Source organism: Bubalus bubalis, chromosome 21 (genome assembly GCF_019923935.1).
Source record: "Bubalus bubalis isolate 160015118507 breed Murrah chromosome 21, NDDB_SH_1, whole genome shotgun sequence".
Classification (NCBI taxonomy): Eukaryota; Metazoa; Chordata; class Mammalia; order Artiodactyla; family Bovidae; genus Bubalus; species Bubalus bubalis.
The window spans coordinates 10,175,870-10,195,810 of NC_059177.1; the positions used below are offsets into that span (position 1 = coordinate 10,175,870).

Genomic DNA, 19,941 nt, shown 5'->3' on the forward strand with positions numbered 1-19,941 from the left:
CCTTATCAGAAAACTTTCTAACTATTGAGTGATACCCAAAGTTTGGGGGCAGTTTAAGCTATATTGCCCTAATGCCAAAGCTCCAACTCTTTCAAGTACACCACTCTAGGAGGACAGGTCCAGGTAGTTGTCAGCAACTGCTTTGAGGAAGGTTTGAAGAGCCAGTGGTAGAGGTGGAAGGGGTGATTTCCCAGAATTGACTTTCAGCCCTCTTTCTAGGTCAGGCAAGCATCAGGTAAAACAGTATCTGGCTTGGATTGTAGGGTCCGGAAGCTTGGAGAGTTCTAGGTCCCAGCAAACCAGGATGCAGTCACACTGGAATATTGGCATGAAAAGCAAGCCAGCCAGGTGAAGCCCAAGCAGTAAAGATCTGCAGGCAGCTAGAACCAGACAGTTACACAAACCCCCAGGGACCAGGGGCCACAGAAGGAGCCTCACTCCTTCCATAACATGATCGGTGGAGCCTCAGCATTTTCTCAGCCTGGATGCTTCTCTGGCCCCGGTCTGAAAAGGCTGATCATTCCTCATGGGCAGTAATCGTCTTTGTGCCAAGCCCTCTCCTGGCCACAGGGGTTCTAGAGGCGGATACTCCTTATCAAGGGCCCCTTGTGAAAGGTACCTGGCAGCGATGAGAGCACAAAGGAGAGTGTGGGTCCTGAGACAGCGGAAGCAGGGAGGATGTGTGTGCAGGAGGCTTTGAAAAATCCTTAGAAGGGCTTCAAGAAAATGAGACACTGTTTAGCAACTGAACAAGAAAGGCAGAGGAGGCATGTGAGCAACCCTCGAGTGCCGTGATCCGGCCACACTTGCCAGGAGCCACAAATGATCTGGTAAAACTGGATCAAGGTGGATCCTGTTGAAAATGAAGCAAAGAGAGTCAACAGGGGTCCCATCACGGAGGGGATCCTAAGGAATTCTGTTTCATTTCTTGTGTTAGTGTTTATTCAAAGGCAAATGGCCCGTGAATAGTGCTAGCTGCATTATATTACTGGCTTTTATTACCCAGCAGAGGTTTGGTTACCACCTTTACTTTAAAAATGCTAACTCTGTCATTTTTACTACTGTTTGCGTAGTCCCTAGCCCTTAAATGCCTCTGGTCTGCCCAGGCACTGAAAACTCGCCCACGGATTTTGCTCTCACGTCTCTTGGTCTCACGTCTCTGGCTCAGAGGCCATTCTGTGATCCAGGCTTCTGGTCCTCGGAGACTGCAGATTTGATGCCGGCAGTCTCCTGCTTGCTTGCGTTCTCCTCTCCTATGCCTGGCCTGTCCTGCCCGAGGCTGAGGGGAGTCCAGCAGCTAAACCAATACAAACAGGGGCCTGGAACATCTCTGAACTATCTCATCTATATTTATCTTTGAATCTTTTATATATATTGTATGTAATCCAAGAAATATTTATATATTTCTAGATACTTATAGATATATAATTCTAAGGGTTTTTTTTTTCCCGCAAATCACAGTATCTTTCTGTTTTCAATATTTATTTATTTTTATTTATTTTGGCTGCATCAGGTCTTTTGTTACGATGCACACTCTCTAATTATGGCACTCGGGCTCAGTAGCTGCAGCAAACAGGCTGAGTTGCTCTGCAGCAAATCTTAGTTTCCTGACCAGGGATCAGACCCACATCCCCTGCATTGCAAGATAAATTCTTAACCACTGGACCACTAGGGAAGCCCCATAAAGTGTCTTTCCTAATGTCTAATTTATTAATTTTTTCAAATAAATTGTAGAAGTGATTCTATGGTTCTACAGGCTGGAAGCAAACTATCGATAACAATTATAACTATTGTTCACTGCTAAATTAAGTACTGACTATGATTACATTTATTTTCTTATATCTTTCTTTTCTTACTCATTCTCCATATTATTTCTCTAGGTAAATGACCTCAAGTGCAACCACAGTTTTATCTTTAACTCTGATACTATTAATACATGAAATTCAACCAAGGGTTAAGCAGTACCTCAATGGCAAAATCTTATCAAAATGAGCCTGGCCAATTGTTTCTTAGATGTCTGTAATCGATATTTCTTTTAAAAAGCCTGTCATCCACTGTAGTTATTTCAGTCATTTGCATTCAGAAAACCCCTTCAGTATTTTCTCCCAACATCTCTGTATAAACATCTTCATTCACTGGAGCTTCAGCACTCGGTTTTCTATGGACAGCTCACTTATCCATAATGGCAAATGATACTAGGCTCATAAAACAGCTCGGTGCCCAACAATTAATCAGTGTTGTACTTGTTTGCATCGATCCATTCCAAAATCCATCTAAATATCATAGCTCACATTCTTAACAATTTTCAACTGTAACTCATAGAGCTATCTTAGATTTATCCTAGAAGTTCATATCCCAGGGAAGAACTGATGTGCTGGCCCCATATCCTCCCTATGTCTCCATGTTCCAAGGACCACTTCATTCCAAGGGACTGACCTGACCCAGTTTCCAGCATCTTCAACTTTTGCTTTTTGTTACAGTAGTATAGGAGATTAGTTTAAAGATAGTACTGAAAATACTACAATGGAGACTGTATCATCTTGCTTCTGAAAGGCAACCACTTTCATCTTCTTTAATAGTTGCTGCTGGCCTTTACCTCAATATCTCTAAATCCTGTGCTTCCAGTACTATTGATACTTATTGACAAATCAAATGTGTCTTGGCTTCCTGCTGTAGAGGATGAGGATGCAGCTCTCACCCTCCAACATGCCTGCCTATTCCTGTCTTTCTCGCTCTCTCCTCCTCATAAGGGTAATATCACAATCTTTGCTGCTCCCTTGCTCTCTCACCTTTCCAAGTAGTTATATCACAATTTGGTGTTAACTGGTCATTTTATGCATTTTTATGATGGCTACTAACTTCTTTTTTTAAGGGTTTTAAAAACTATTTATTTATTTTGGCTGTACTGAGTCTTCATTGCTGCAAGGGCTTTTCTCTATTTGGGGTGAGCAGAGGCTACTCTCTTGTTTCAGCACTCAGGCTTCTCACTGTGGTGACTTGTCTGGTTGTGGAGCACAGGCTTCAGAGTGCACAGGCTCAGTAGTTGTGGCTCATGGATGTAGTTGCCGAGGGCACGTGGGATCTTCCCGGACTGGGGACCGAACCCATGTTCCCTGCATCGGCAGGAGGATTCTTAACCACAGGGAAGTCCCTGTTGCTGACATCTGATTCAAGTACTGTACTATTACATTTCTTTCCTTGCAGAGGTTTTATGTTGCCCCAAATTGAAAATTGCCTTTATCATTTCCTTGACTTTTCATACACCTGTAATTGTTTTTTTATATGCCCCCAAATACCTATCAAATGCCATATCTATTAAGATACCCAAATCTTTAAAAGCCTGTAAACATTGAAGTTTCATGTTCCCCCTAGCCTCATTTCATCTGCGGCTGCTGTTTAGGGCTATTACAGTGTTGGCCTGCGTGCACATCATTTATCTCTCCTCTATGTGGTTCTTGTGTTGCACACTGAGTCTGATATTTTCCTCTTCCTTGATTTATTTCTTCATCTTTTTAAGGCATATTCTTCACTAGTATTCTAAGAAAGAGTGTGTGAAAGGTAAACAGTTTTAATTCCTTGAAAATCTGAATATGTGTTTATGCTACCTTCATACTTGTTAGTAATTTGACTGGGTATAAAATTCTAGATTGGAAATTATTTTCTCTCAGATTTGAAATTCCACAGTTTTTAAAGCTTCATGATCTTCTAGTTTCCAAGTTGCTATTGAGAAATCCAATCTTCATCTCTTCTGCTAAACTTCTTATGGTACCTCTAGTTGCTGTCTTCCAAATGTATATTGAACTTTCTTATACCCTTGCAACTCATTCTGATAATCCTATTATTTGGGGTCTAGACCATCTTTTTTTCCTTGCTAATTTTAATGAAGTTTTGGTATGAGTAAGTAGAAAACTCCTGTGACTTGTCCACCATGCTTACTCAAAATGCACTTATACTTTTATGTCTTCGAGTATGTAAACCCATGTTATCTCCTTTGTGTATGTTATGATGCTGTCACTATTAGCAACCCTGATAGTAGCTAGTACTGTTTCCATTTGACGATAAGACAGCTGGGGCTCCAAGTATGTTAGTTTAAAGAGCCTACATGAGAGATTAAAATTTTAAACCATACTTTTCCCACCCTACTGAGGCATAAGGGTCATGTTCAGTGATGCCTTTGTGATGGAGGTTGGTGGTAATAAAACAAATTAGATCATAGCTTCTCCATATCTTGCTCCAGTAAACTAATGCCACTGCTGAGAGGTAAATTATTCCTTTGAACTATTCTCTAAGTCACAGAATACAAGCTTTCCTCCTCAATCACTCTTATTATTACACGGTAGAAATTGGAACACCTAAAACCGAATAATTGCTAGTGGTCTGACTCAATACAGTGGAGTGTGTCAGAAAAAACAAGGAAAACTGAAATTACAGTGTTCAAGTCTGAAGGAAAATATACCTTAATATATAATGGCTCTATTTCAGAGTCCAGCACACAATGAAATAACTTTCCTCTTTCAAGGTTTTAGTTACATTCTCACATAAGGCACAAATAGCATTCTTCAATTTGAAAACAAAAATTAAGTTACTGCTTTCAAAGTCCAGTCTTTTGAAGGCATTGCAGTCTTTCAACTAAGTGCTTATTGTCAAAGTGAAAAAGAGACTGTCCAACTAGTATTTATGAACAAACACACATATCCAGCAATTTGTGGTGCGTTTATATGTCACTTCAACTTTCTGTGTTTGTAATAGCAGACACTCTTTTGTTCAATGTGCCTTCAGGATGGGATTTTCAGGTAATGCCTCCTGAAGAGTTTCTAGGACTTTGTCCTGTCAAGGGTTTTCTTGTTGCTTTTCTTGGCTGAATGTCAGGTTCTCATATTTCCTTGTCATTTCATTATCCCCAAGTGCGCTAGTGGTGAAGAACCTGCCTGCCAATGCAGGAGACATAAGAGATGTGGGTTCTGTCCCTGGGTCAGGAAGATCCCTTGGAGAAGAGCATGGCAACCCACTCCAGTATTCTTGCCTGGGAAATCCATGGACAGAGCAGCCTGGTGGGTTATAGTCCACGGGGTCACAAAGAGTCAGACACGACTCAAGCGACTTACCACATCCCCAGGTGCATCCTCTTGTCAGTGAAACAATCAAATAAAAGGAGGAAATGTTTGGATCCAGTCCAGAAAGAGTGAAACTAGGCAGGACGTCCTCGGACCTAACGCAAGTCACTCTACCCCTTGGACCCTCAGGCTCCTCACCTGTGAAACAGATGCTCTCCAAATCCTCTTTCAGCTCTTGAATGCTTTTCTACACCATCAGTGAAACCGCTTCAATTAATTATGTGAATCAGTCACTACTGATTTCAGCACGTGTGTGACTGACGATGAAATAGTTTGTTCATTAATTTCTTTAATGTATGTTTATTGGGCGCCACACCCACAGTTGGTACACAGAGGCAAATGCACAGACTCGGTCCTTAGCCTCACTGAGTTCATAGTTCAGATGGGAAAAAAAAATCTCAAATAAGTAATAATTGTGATAAATACTGTGAAAGGTAACGACAGAGTGCCATGAAAAGACTAATAGGAAAAAATATAATTTAGACAGGGCAAGGGGAGTGTTCTAAGGCCTTCATTGAAGAAATGACAAGCCACCCTAAGAATGAGGAGCAGTGACACGAGTGAGGAGGGACAGGCACAGCGTTCCACACACACAGGGCAGCATGTGTATAGACTCCCGGAGAATCAAGAGCTTGTGCATTTAAGGAACTTGAAGAAGGCCATGTAGCTGTACCCTGGTGAAGGTTCCCACCAAATCATACAAAGTCTTGCCACCACGGTAAGCATTTTGTATAACATCAGAAAGGCAGGGAGAACCTCCTGAGAGACAGTTAAGCAGGAAGAGCGGATTTGAGTACGTTTGTCTGGCCTTTCTACACACCAGGGAGGAACATAAATACAGGTAAAGACAGTTCAGTCAGGAATTAGTCCAGACAAGGAATGGTGGTGGTTTGGATGAGGAGGAGGAGATGGAGGTGGGTCTTACGTATCTCGAGCTCTCCTCACTTTGGACTGTAGCCTGCCAGGCTTCTCTGTCCATGGGATTCTCCAGGCAAGAATACTGGAATGGGTTGCCATGCCCTCCTCCAGGGGATCTTCCTGACTCAGAGATCAAACCCAGGTCTCCTGATTGCAGGCAGATTCTTTACCATCTGAGCCACCAGACCTGCCTGCCAACTACGATATGCAGAGGGAAACCTGTGGCCTCATGTGTCACAGTATATGGACATACTAATTCCTATTGAGGGAGGCCCTTTGCCTTTCTAGCTGGTCTCCTCAGGCAGCATTCAGTGTGATCCACAGCAGGTATTCACACATCCCTTTGCTGACAAGCTTTTAGGATGCAGGTCTCGCCTCTATGTCTATGTCTCCCAGACAGGCTGCCAGGACCACTGGTCACCCATATCTCTCACCTTTACACTCTCCCAAGGGTGTGGCCACAGCCCTACATCCAAATCTCCTCCAAACCCCTCTCAGTAGGAGGAGACTGAGAAGAAAAGACCACATTCTTCTCATTATGTAGAGAAGGATCGTTTTAGGGACGAAACTCTTAATGCCCAAACAGCTCTGCAAAGGAGTGCTCCCTCCAGTCTCCCACCTCCCTTCCTCTTTGCTAATAGGATTGAATTGCTCGGTCACTTAACTGTGAAATGCATTTCGGCACCAAAGTTTTAAGGCCCGCCTGGAAGCCAAGCACCCATTTCCTTTTAATAAATCAGCCGATAGCACCTGTTGTGCCATCTGTATCCTCTGTCCTGCACTCAGTGGAGACACGACACAGCCCATTTTAACATCCTCTCCTTGTCTCCTTCTAGCCACTTTCTAAAACAATAAAGTCCCACCCCCCTCTTCCTGAAGCTGCCACATCCAGCGCCCTGGTCTGTCCTCCCCGTGCCGTCCCAGCACTGCTGCCATGGGTACATGGTACATGGTACATGGTACAGCCACACAGTTCCCTGGGTGCCTCTCTCCTGTCCTCCCCTCCTCTGCCTTCTTCTCACCATGCTATGGCACCCTGTCCCAGGACACTAAGTGACTCGCTGCAGAGGTGGCTTAATTGCCACCCACTGCCCTTCCTCCTCCCCCAGGCCAAGGCTGGTGTCTGATCGAGCCCTCTCTCCCCCACCTCAGAGCCTCATCAGCCCTGCTTTCCCACAGACCACACTGTTCCCCCTGCATTGGGCATTTTCCAGAGAGTTTGGCCAAGAGTTCAGACTCTGTGATAGGAATTCAGGTAAATGGACAGAATGTCTGGACTTGGGCTACTTAGTGAGGTGCATAAAAGAGCAGAAATGTGACCCATAGGAAGAGCCGAGAAAGTGGGATTTGCGAGTTTGAATTGAATGAGTGATGAAAGCAGAGAAGATTGAGGTTTCCTGGAGAAATGAACAGGAAAGGAGTGGAGGGAAACCAGAGCTGATACTTTGCATAGAAAATAGGGAAGAAGGTAAAAGAATTTACCATAATATTTTGTCCATTTTGAAAGCTTTGCACAAGTCACAGGAAAGAATTCATACAAGTAGCTGGGAAAGTACATTGTGTCCTAACCAAAGCTCGCCATATATCCAACAGGAACAAATGCTAAGCACGGACTGCGCTGCAAGGCCTGTAAGATGAGCATCCACCACAAGTGCATGGATGGCCTGGCCCCCCAGCGGTGCATGGGCAAGCTGGTAAGGGCTCGTGCCCAGAGTGTACCCCGGAACCCCTGCTCAGGGCACTTGCCTGCCTGATGAAGTCACAGAATCACTCCATTCAGACTTCTTCCTGGCAGCACCCTGAGAACTGGACCCCAGGAAGCACCCCCCAACCCCACCCCAGATCTCTGGCTGGTCAGCCTGGCTTCCTAGTAGCATTGAGTAAGGAGGAGCTTTATCAACTGAAGAGGTGCAAGTTCTGTGTGTAGAAAAAAACTCAGGGTCTTTAGTAAAGTGGACAGCTTGTCTTGGGTCAGGACTTTGTCAGTGTTAGCACTCAAGTCCCACATCCCGACACTGTCCAGGTTTTGAAAGTAAAAGTCAGGCATCCCAGGAACCTCCTCAGTCCCAGTTTAATGGGCTGACAGCTCAGAGGATATCAAGAACGGGATGGAGATTAACCACCCCACAGAAGTGGAGTAGTAAAAATCTACACTACTATCATGGATCATGATGGCCAAACCCAGAGAGGGAGCCTCGGCCTGGCCCGTGCTCCCTGATTGTCCTGTCTCAGGAATGGGCTTCCGTACTGGTGCTACACAATGACAGAAACACTTCTGAAAATATTTGAAACTAGGATGGCCAAAGAATTCTGTTACTAGAAGGGACCAAGAATGTCTGCCCTAGAGATACTTAGGTCACGATAGCTGATTCAGAAAAACTTAAGATCTGTCACACGGAAGAATTCTGTTGTCCTCTACGGCTCCAGGGAAAGCACTTCGGATCAAGTAGGTTCCACGTCTTAACAATCAGAGATAATGTCACTAAGGTCCTCCATCCCGGAGTAGTGAGAGTTCCTGCCACCCACGTCCCCAGCAGTGTTCACCGGAGGAACGCTTGCCAGGAATGTGGGAGAGGATTCTGGGATTCTTGTAGGGGTAGGGCCCTGAAGTTCCCTTTTGACCCTGGGGTACAGAAAGGCAGGATTCTTAGAGTTCCTCTCTGTACTCTTGACTGACAGTATCCTGTTCTCCAAAACCCCTGCCTCACTTGTTCCCCCCATCTCCTCCTCCTCCTCCCACGGTGATTCCCGCAAGCCAGGGCAGAGACCATGGTCTCAGGAAAACAGAACGGGATCTGGAACACAGAGCTCATCAGACATACAAGGGACTTGAGGTCTCCCTGTGAGGTCCGCTTGCCCACACCCAGGCCTTTGAATGAGTGTAATAAACCATGTGGTGAGATAATGCACGAGGGTCCATTTGTATCCTAGGGGCTAATGAGCCCAGTGGAAAGGAGGCGGCAGCAGGCAGCGGGCAGAGGAGAGGCAGGACGGGAGGGCGGGGCTGGGGGCCTGCTTTCTGGAGGGAGTGGAGCTTGCTTATTGACAACTGTACTTCCCGCCCCCACCAGGGAGAAATTACAGGCCATGTCAGCGTCTTAAAGGGCGACAGGGAGGTGTCCCTAGAGAAAGCAAGTGGTTTCATTTTTAGAGTTCTCGAGTGGTTGTCTCCATCTCAGCAGTGACATTGAACCCTTTTCTTTCCCGTTCTCTCTCTCCAGCCAAAGGGGTTTCGGCGTTACTACAGCTCCCCCTTGCTCATTCATGAACAGTTTGGATGCATTAAAGAAGTTATGCCGATTGGTGAGTTGAGACCTTGTTGGGTTGAGTGGGGGTGAGCAGCAACATCCAAGCTGGCGGCTGCTCTCCTCCCGGGTCCCAGGGCCACAACAGCAGTTTAGGGGTGGCAGGGGCAGGGCGGAGTGCATTTATTTGGTGGCTAACTGGGTTATGGTCGTTTGTTTTGCTGGAGGGGAAGCTGAAGGTGGACCAAATTCCCCTGAAGTTTTTTTCCTTCCCATGATGAAACTTGAGAGACACCCAGGTCCCAAAGGCTGCTAATTGCTGTACCAGCTCTCAGCACCATGCAGAGTGGAAGCAGCGTGAAGCGTGGCTTCCCCTAGACCTGGGTCAGAGCCCAGCTCCCACACTGGCCAGCTATGTATCTGAGCAAGTAACTCAACCTGCTGGACCCTGCACACTGAGAACAGCCGTGGCTGCTTTTCATAGCTCTTTGTATACGAAAATAAACAGAGACACATTATAAGACCAATGCGTGGAAGGAACTCAGTGAATATCAGTTATTCTTTAATGAGGACAAATAATGTCTTACGGATATTTCTAGCTTGAATGTATTCTTCAGCAATATCTTTCAGTTTACTTCTATGTTTTCTTTCTTTCTGAAAACCTCTACATTTACGTTTGCCTTTTGGTAGAGGCAAGGGGAACAAGTTTTAACCTAGAAATTTACAAACTAGAAAGCTTTTAATTAGACATTCAGGAAGCCTAGTAATGTGACATTCTTTCCAAACGCTTGCCTCCTCCTGCCGGCTTTGTGTCACGAGATTTTGTACCTTGGCAAGCAGAGCCTTTCACTAGAGGAAATAAAGCCAGTCTCTGGGAAGAACCTTGGCATTGGAGCCCTGGGGATGGATAACAAAGAGGAGAGCCAGCCAGTCAGGGAACGTTCGGGAGCAGAGACAGCTGAGTGAGGTGGAGCACATCATGTCATGGGAGGGAGGTGCACACCCCCAAGGATACTTGACCACAGAAGCCTCACTTCCCCAGGGGTCTCCCAGGGGTGAGCGGGTCTGTCGTGCAGAACCTACCTACTTCAGGCGTCGTTAACCCAGGAGGTGTGGTCGGTGGTTGGCTGTGTCCCCAACCGTGACTTGAGAAGACCCTGTCTCAGATGAGCTCTCTCTTCTGTCGCAGCCTGCGGCAATAAGGTGGACCCTGTGTATGAGACCCTCCGCTTCGGCACCTCGCTGGCCCAGAGGACAAAGAAGAGCAGTTCGGGCAGCGGCTCCGACTCGCCTCACAGAACCTCGGTGATTGCCTCCTCCCCACTCAGGAAACCCGCTGTGGTCCCAGGCAGGGCAGACCTGGAGCACCTCAGGGCGCATCAGGAGGGGAGTCCGCGGGAGTCACGCAGCCTCCAAAGGGGGCTCCAAGTGCCTTGGGGCACTGAAGGGTAACTTCTGTGGCAGGTCCCCAGAGATCCTCGGAGACCACACTCTTGGCCTCACAATCCTGACTCTCCCCCGTGTACCTCTCCCTCCATTAGACAGCATATCTGCCAAGGTTCAACCCACACAAGGGGCAGAAGCTGGAATGTCCCAGCTGTGTCCAGTTCTCCTTCCAGTGACATCCCAGTTCAAGAATAAGCCCTTTCTCACATGTTCTTTCCTTTCTCTTTAAGGCAAGATCCACCCTTTGATTTCTTTCGCACAAACACTGCCCTCCCCAGAGGCATGGGGTGTTTCCCTCCACGGGATACATCACCATTCCCCCAGCACCTCTCCCACGCTGAGTAGTATAGTAGTGAAGTCACTCTGTTGTGTCCAACTCTTTGTGACCCCATAGACTGTAGCCTGCCAGTCTCCTCTGTCCATGGAATTCTCCAGGCAAGAATACTGGAGTGAGTTGCCATGCCCTTCTCCAGGGGATCTTCCCCACCCAGGGACTGAATTGCAGGCAGATTCTTTACTACCATCTGAGCCACCAGGGAAGCTCCTTCGTTTGAGCTGACCTAAAAATGAATGTTCTGTGTATCTCTGTGACCTAGTATCATCATCCTCTCTGGCTGTCCTAACCAGAATTTCTGTGAATCCCCCAAGATGCCACCCAGCTCCGTAGCAGAGAGGAGGCGCCTCAGAGATCGGTCTGACCTGCCCACATCAGCAGCAATGTCCACTCCTGCAGTTCTGAGCTCCGCTAGAACTGGCTCCACTGACTAGTTGGTTAGCTAGTTTTAGCACAGAGACATTGCAGGGAACACTCGGCAGGAGGCAGTGAACATCATCTCTGCATTTGCGACTGGTTTGGAGCAGAAGGAACATCACAGGCACATTTGAGGGATGTCCAGTCTGCTTTCGTGTCTGTGTCTCGACCCTACAGACTGGTTTTAGGGGCAAAAAAGCATAGTTTGCTGTATGTCAATAACTTGTTGGTTCATCATAGTCCACTTATATTTCCTGGCACTGGTTCCACCAGTAAGTATTTCCTGGAATTTTGTTCTGTGAAGGCATCGTTCTGAGAGCTGCAGGGAGACAAAGACAAATCAAATTGTGCTTAAATATCTGTCACTTCACTCTTTCCCTGGAGCCCAACTTGCCTTGGTGGAAGCAAACAGAAACAATTGATTGCTACTTTAAAATGACTTTGCTTCCTTCCTGCAGGGTCAGTAGTAATGAACTTCAGCCTCTTGCCATTCTGGCAGTGTTGTTATGTCCTGAAGCGAACATATTCCCACGTAGCAAAGGTTTCTTTTCTTCCAGGGCTATAGAGGCATTTGCTTTACATTGTCGGGAAGTGGCTGCCTGGCTGTTTCTAAATTATTAGGTTTCCTCTCTTGTGCTTTCAAACGCTGTAGAATATAAAAAGCTTGATGGCTTTGGGAAAGCCAGCAGAAACCAAATTCAAAAACTTTCTAGGAGTTGGTTAGCTCCTTTAGGAATGACCTTCAGTTTTGTGAGATTAATTTAACATCATAATAACAACTTTGGTTCAGAAACAGTGAGCTTCAGAGGAAAAGGGTCCAAGTGACTTAGAGACCCTGTGACATTTATTTTTTTCTTCTTTCTGATGTGTCATGAAAGGAAGAATGGCTGAAACAAATCTTAAAGCTAAACTGTAACAAGAAATCAAGTCTCAGAAAGGGAGTATTATAGGACTTTAGAGCTGAGGAGAAGAGCTAGGATGGCCCACTCGTTCCTCTCTAATAAGATGTAAATGGTTTTAAAAGTATGTGACTCTCCTCTAAGGCCCCCTGAATTCCTCTTTTAGAGAGGTGAGGGGCTTTTTTGGTGGTTAGGACTCTGTGCTTCTACTGCAGAGGGCGCAGGTTTGATCCTTGGTTGGGGAACTAAGATCACACATGCCGTGTATTATGGCCAAAAAATAATAAGAAAATAAGCAAAAATAAGCATCTCCCAGTGCTTAGATGAATCTAGAGGATGGTATGCTTAGTGAAATAAGTCAGAGAGCGGCCAGTACTGTATGATATCACTTAGATGTGCAATCTAAAAAATAATACAAGTGAATGTACACGCAAAACAGAAACAGACTCACAGATATAAAAGCAAATTTATAGTTCCCAAAGGGGAGAGGGACAAATTAGGCCAATGGGGTCAACAGATACAAGCAATTATAAAGTAGATAAGCAGTTAGGATATACTGTATAGCACAGGGAACTATAACCATTGTCTTGAAATAACCTTTAATGGAGTATAATCTGCAAAAAATACTGAAGTTTTATGTTATACACCTGAAACTAACATAATATTGTAGATCAACTCTATTTTAAAAAAAGAGCATGGACTCTGGAGACAATGCCAGAGGCCTAACCCCTGCTCTACCACTTAGGAACTCTGAGCCCTCAAGTTGAGTTCTCTCTGGGCTTCAGGTCCCTACCTGAAAAATAGGTCTATCATAGAATTATTGTGAAGCATAAATGAGACGATTCATATAAAGTACTTAAAAACAGCATGCGATAGATGATTGGTTATAATTAGCTATTTAGAGTGCTGCTTTATTATTGTTGTTGTTATTTCTGTAACCTAAATAATGACTATGAAAAAAAAAGTGAAAGTGTTAGTCGCCCAGTCATGTCCAACTCTTTGTGACCCCATGGACTCTAGCCTGCCAGGCTTCTCTGTCCAAGGGATTCTCCACGTGAGAATACTGGAGTAAGTAACCATTTCCTCCTGCAGGAGATCTTCCCGACCCAGGGATCAAACCCAGGTCTCCCACAAAGCAGGCAGATTCTTTACCATCTGAGCCACCAGGGAAGCCCCATAATGACTATAACTCTTCCTATACATAAGAAAGGGCAGAAAAAGTATTGATGTTACTGACACAGTTACTTTTTGCAGCAATGGAAATAGGCTTTAACTTGTACCTAAGTAATGCAACCCTCAAAAGTACATCTTGTTCTCCAGAATTAATGTTCAGCACTCACCTAGAAAGAGCTATAGGTCTACTGAACATTTTAAGTAACAGGATGTGGGCAGGAATTCTGATTTCTCTCTGTCGTCTCTTCCTGGGAAGCAGCCTAACTGTGGCCAGTGCATGTAGGCACTCATTCACCTCTCACTGAGCGCCTTTCTTGTGCCAGCCCCTGAGCCTGCCCCAGACACCAGGAGGGAGGGACAGTGCCCGAGAGGGAGTACACAGCCTCTCTGAAGTTAGCCAAACAGACAAGAGAGCAATGATGAGATGCTTAAGACAGTATCTTGCAAATTCCACCTTAGTTCTTCTACTGGTATCACAGGCTCTATTCACTGAGTCACTGAAATGACATTGCTCATTTGCTGCTATACTCTCTTTTCAAGACTTCAGATCTCGTGGAGGTTCCGGAAGAGGCTGACGGGCCAGGAGACGGGTATGACCTGCGGAAGCGGAGCAACAGTGGTAAGTCAGGGCATGGGAATCAGGCACCACTGCCCAGCGCAAACAGGAATCTAATCCATCATCCAGGTCAGCAGGCAGGCTCACATGACCTCTAGGCCCCTATCTTTCTCGGCCACCTCTGGAATTCAGACTGAACAGTGTTTGATAGGCTGCAGTCCATGGAGTTGCTAAGAGTTGGACTGAGCGACATCACTTTCACTTTCACTTTCATACATTGGAGAAGACAATAGCAACCCACTCTAGTATGCTTGCCTGGAGAATCCCAGGGACCGGGGAGCCTGGTGGGCTGCCATCTATGGGGTTGCACAGAGTCAGACACAACTGAAGCGACTTAGCAGCAGCAGCAGCAGTGTTTGATAATATGGAGGGGAACAGATAAATTTTGGTGGATTTCAGGAATTCAGTTATAACAATCCCCGAGCTCTGGCTCCTGAGTTCTCATGCTATAAGGACATGGAGGTCCTTCCAGAGCTTTTTGTTAACGTGTCACGTCCCCCACTGACCTACACTGGATGAACAGGGCATCCCAGATAGAAAACATCAGAAGTACTCACAGTGATGTGCCTGCTCAAGTGAGGAGTGGTGCTGAGGAGTGTGGGCCTCCCCTGGGCTCCTCCCCAGCAGAGATGACTAAGATTCAAAAATGGATCTGCACAATTGAGATAGATATTCCATATTAATACCATTTAGTTTTCTAATAGCATAAGCCCTTTTTAAAATAATTCCTAGAATACTTGTTAAATACTAACTACATGCTACCGCTTGCTAACATTGAGAAAGAATCTCCTCTTAGCTTAAAGAAACATAACCAGCACCTAATACTTGAATCTTGATGAGCCTCTTTGATGTCAACAACTACTTAACTTCCTCTCATTTATCAAAAAAAGAAAAATTATAAAGTGTTTTCTACCACCAGCAAAACTACATATGTCACAGAGCTGTGCTCAGGTCACTCATAGCCCAGCAATGTTGCAGGCCCTGACCTGTGTTGTTCCTTTGGGCTGAATGCCTTCTCCTGGCAGAAGTTACCCCTCACACCTCTAATCCCCATGTGGGAAGCACTGAAGAATGCTGGGCCTTGGACAGATTTTCCACTTGCCTGGTTGTCCCTGCCTTTTCCAGACTGGAAACAGAACTTCTACATCAAATACCCTGTAGCTGCGTCGTCAGCAGTCATACAGTGAGGTGCCATTTCCACTTCTTTAGCTGTAGGAACTCACTCATGTCTCTTCTCCAGTTAGGAGTGTGCCTCTGTGATGACCCTCCTTCCTAAATAACTGTCAGCATCCATCAGAGTCCCCCTCTTGCCAAGCCTGTACATAGCTGCCAAAGCACACCGCTAGAGTAAGAAGCCTTTGGCATCACATGGGGAAAACTGTACTTTGGGATCCATGCAGATACCCAGGGGCACTTAGCAGTTCCAGGAGGGAGACAGATCAGAGAGCGCCAGCTGACGGGGCCCTCGAGGCAGAGCTGTAACCCTGCATGCACCCAGCCTAGGTCTGTCCAGCACTGCAGATCCAGCAACTGAATTTGGGCCAGCAGCCCTGGAGTTCATCAGTGTCTTAGCACCAAACTCACCAGAGGCTGGAGTATAAGCCAAAGCTGTGTCTCAGTGCTTCAGGTCTGGTCAGCTGTTCTTCCCCAGAGTCTGATTCTGCGCATCTCCTGCCCCTGACAGTGGACTCCCCTGGTGGCTCAAACGGTAAAGAATCTGCCTACAATGCAAGAGACCTGGGTTCAATCCCTGGGTTGGGAAGATCCCCTGGAGAAGGAACCCACTCCAGTATTCCTGCCTGGAGAATCCCATGGATAGAAGAGCCTGACGGGTCGCAAAGAATTGGACAGGACTAAGCAACTGATACCTGCCCCAGACACTTTTCGCCAAACCATAGGAGACCTCTCATCACTAACTTCACTGGATGTGTTTGGTCCTGGGCCCCTGCCTGCTCTGAAAGTGAAGGCTGGGCTTCACTGGTGATCATATGGCCTTCAAGAGACCTCACTTCACTCTGCTTTAGTCGCTTCACCTCTAAAATGACGATGCTAATAACACCAAATCCATAGAGCTTCGTGATCTTTAAATGAGATAGTGAATGTAAATACTACCCATTCACTGAAGACTCTGAAGCTTCATTCCTAGCAGTAGGCCTCTTGGCTGCCTCTGATGCCTGTAGCCTACTGGACATGGCCATGTGAATGGAGGACAGGCATCTTCAAGCTAACGCACCCAAGTGGACTCTTGAGTCCCTCACTTGCCTCCCCGCCCACCCACCCACTCAAATTGGCTCTTCTTCGTTGTTCCTACTCACTTGTAGGAATGTCATTCTGCTATATTATCAGGCCAAGGCTTTTGGCATCATCCTTGACACCCTTCTTCTGACACCTCCTGTCCAGTCTGTTGGCAGATTTTATCTGCTGGTCTTCAGAATCACACCCAGCGTGTGCCCACAGCTTCCCTCTCTGCCTCCACCAGCTTGATCCAGCTTGATGGATGCTGTCAGCCATTCCTCAGGAGATGAGGTCTCTATTTGCCCTGGAGATTTCTTTACCCAAAAAGTGGTCTTTTAGGGACTTCCCTGGTAGTCCAGTCAATGCAGGGGACATGGGTTCAATCCCTGGTCCAGGAAGATCCCACATGCCATGGAGCAACTAAGCCCATACAGCACAGCCACTGAGCTTGTGTTCTAGAGCCTGTGTGCCTCAGCTACTGTAGCCCGGGCTTCCTAGGGCCCAAGTGCTGCAACAAGAGAAGCCACGGCAATGAGGAGCCCATGCACAGCAATGAAGAGTAGCCCCCACTTGCTACAATTAGAGAAAGCCCGCATGCAGCAGCAAAGACAGCACAACCATAAATTATTTTTTGTTAAAGGGGGTCTTCTTAGAGTTTTAAATTATGAACAGCCATATTTAAGGATCATCACCCTGAAGTACTATTACTATTATTGAAGTCATCATAAGGTCACAGAGTGTCGAAGATACAATCTGGAGCCTCACTACTTCATGTGTGGCCCATGGACCAGCAACCTGGGCAGAACTTGAGAGCCCATGAGAAATGCAGACCCAGCCCTGCAAAATCAGAATTTGCGGATGTATCTGTGGTTCACATTTTTGTTAACATTTGAGAAGCAGGATTAGAGACCATTTAGTCCAACACCCTCTCCTCCAACATACACACACAAAGATACATAGACATACACACACAACAAATACCAGGTAGATTAAGGGAATTGAGACACTGAGTAATACACTCAAGAGCACAAGTTGATTATCTGCTGTCTCTTTTTCACGTTAAGGGGCATTTTCACAGTCTTATTCAAAGAAATCTGTTGAAAGAACTTAGCAAACGGTAAATCTCTAAAACGCTTTAGAGACCTATTAAATATTCCTTTGATCAGCGGCAGCTTTCTTCACATGCCCTCTTAGAAGCGAGGGTGAGTAATTATGCAGCAGTTTGCTTCAAAACAAGTTCCTTTGATTTGGATTTAATGCTCTGTCTATGCAGTTTGAGAAACAAGGTAGAGAAAACACTTTGCTTACATAGAGTCCAAGTTCCCACTCATCTTCTCACAGTTTTGGCAAGGAGAACTCCCCGTTCTGTATTACTTGTTTCACGTGGGTTCTAAAAAGTACACGGGGCACACAGGTATTATTTCTGCCACCCAGGTGTTGTGTCCAAATTCTTGAGGAATATTTCCGAGGCCACCTCGGAAGAAGTACAATTCATATTCATATCTTTACTGATAAAAATATAGACTCTGCTTTCTTTCTTATGTTATGAATCTCTCTTGGGCAGGCCTGAGGATTTCTGGTTGTTGTTTTCAACAACAATTTTTTTCAACAACAATTTCAACAATTCCTTGGTGCCTCAGAAATTGATGGGGGCAGAATTATTGGTCTTCGCTTTTGCCTTAACTGCCAAATCTCCCCTGGAAGCAAGGTCATAAGCAAAGGGTGAAGCATCTAATACATAGCCTCAAGATGACAAAAAGTCAAGGAGAAGTTGACAGAACTATTAGGAAATTGGCATTGCACTTCATAATCAGAGATTTTAACACACCTTTTGGTCACTGGCAAATCAGATAGACAAAGAGATTCAGTATAGACGTGGAGGATCTGAGGACGTACTTGACGATCCTAACCTAATTAACTCTTTTTTTCTCTCTTGATTTCTTTTTTTTAATATGAATTTATTTATTTTAATTGGAGGCTAATTACTTTATAATACTGTATTGGTTTTGCCATACATTGACTTGAATCCACCATGGATGTACATGTGTTCCCCATCCTGAACCCCCCTCCCACCTCCCTCCCCATCGCATCCCTCAGGGTCATCCCAGTGTACCAGCCCCGAGCACCCTGTCTCATGCATCGATCCTGAACTGGCAATTCGTTTCACATGTGATAATTTACATGTTTCAATGCCATTCTCCCAAATCATCCCAACCTCTCCCTCTCCCACAGAATCCAAAAGACTGTTCTATACATCTGTCTCTTTTGCTGTCTTGCATACAGGGTTATTGTTACCATCTTTCTAAATTCCATATGTATGTGTTAGTATATTGTATTGGTGTTTTTCTTTCTGGCTTACTTCACTCTGTATTTAACTTTAAAAGGACACTCCAAAAGAATGAATATATTAATATATTTACAAAGTGGCTTCCCAGGCGCTAGTCGTAAAGAACCTGCCTATCAATGTAGAAAACATAAGAGACATGGGTTTGATCCCTGGGTCGGGAAGATCCCCTGGAGGAGGACATGGCAACCCACTCCAATATTCTTGCCTAGAGAATTCCATGGACAGAGGAGCCTGGCAGGCTACTGTCCATAGGGTTGCAAAATGTCGGACATGGCTAAAGCAAATTGGCACAGCACACATACATACATATGTATCCTAAATCACTTGGCTGTACACCTGGGACTAGCACAAAATTATAAACCAACTGTACTTCAATTAAAAATGATAAAAAATTAAAATTAAAAAGGATGCTTCATCTAACAAATAAGGAATTCACATTCTTTTTACGAACACATGGAACTATTGTTTACCTACTGGACTATAATGCACACTTCATAAATTTCCCAGAATTAATATGATATAGAGCACATCTTTCTAACTACAATGCAAACAAGATAGAAATGAATATCCAAATTATAACTAGGAAAACCCACACTTTAGGAAATTAAAGACATACTTTTTGAAAGCTAATATGTCAAAGAATTCATAATGAAAATTGAAATATATTTAAAACTAAATAATAACGAAAACTCTACCAGACTTCCCTAGTGGCCCAGTGGTTAAGAATCTGCCTGCCAATGCAGGAGACACAGGTTTGATCCCTGGTCTGGGAAGAGTCCATATGCTGTGGAGCAACTAAACCCATGAGCCAAAACTACTGAGCCCAAGCTCTAGATCCCTGAGCTGCAACTGCTGAGCCCACGCACCGCAAAATACTGGTGCCTGCGTGCCTTAGAGGCATTGCTCCGCAAAAAGACAAGCCATTGCTACAAGAAACCTGTGAACTGCAGCTAGAGATTAGCCCCCACTTGCTGCACTAGAAAAAGCCTTCATGCAGCAAAGAAGACCCAACACAACCATAAGTAAATAATTTTTAAGAACACATACCTATCACAACTTGTGGGATGCAGCTAAAATTGTGCCTAGAGTATTTAGCTCTAAAGTTATTCCATGAAAAAATAAAAGCTGAAAAGTAATAATCTAAGCATCATATTCAAGAAGTCAGTAAAAAAAAGAAATTTTAAAAAAAGAAGTCAG

At 45.2% G+C, this 19,941-nt stretch overlaps 1 protein-coding gene across 4 annotated transcripts in view; it reads left to right on the forward strand.

Moving 5' to 3' along the window:
• Window positions 1-19,941, forward strand: part of STAC (SH3 and cysteine rich domain) — a 113,198-nt gene that overhangs the window by 60,002 nt on the left and 33,255 nt on the right. For all 4 annotated transcript variants that reach the window (XM_025272127.2, XM_025272129.2, XM_025272126.2 and 1 more), the window contains exons 3-6: window positions 7,626-7,726; window positions 9,254-9,335; window positions 10,467-10,582; window positions 14,087-14,165. In XM_025272127.2, coding sequence (XP_025127912.1) covers window positions 7,626-7,726; window positions 9,254-9,335; window positions 10,467-10,582; window positions 14,087-14,165 — 378 coding nt within the window. The remainder of the gene's footprint in view (window positions 1-7,625; window positions 7,727-9,253; window positions 9,336-10,466; window positions 10,583-14,086; window positions 14,166-19,941) is intronic.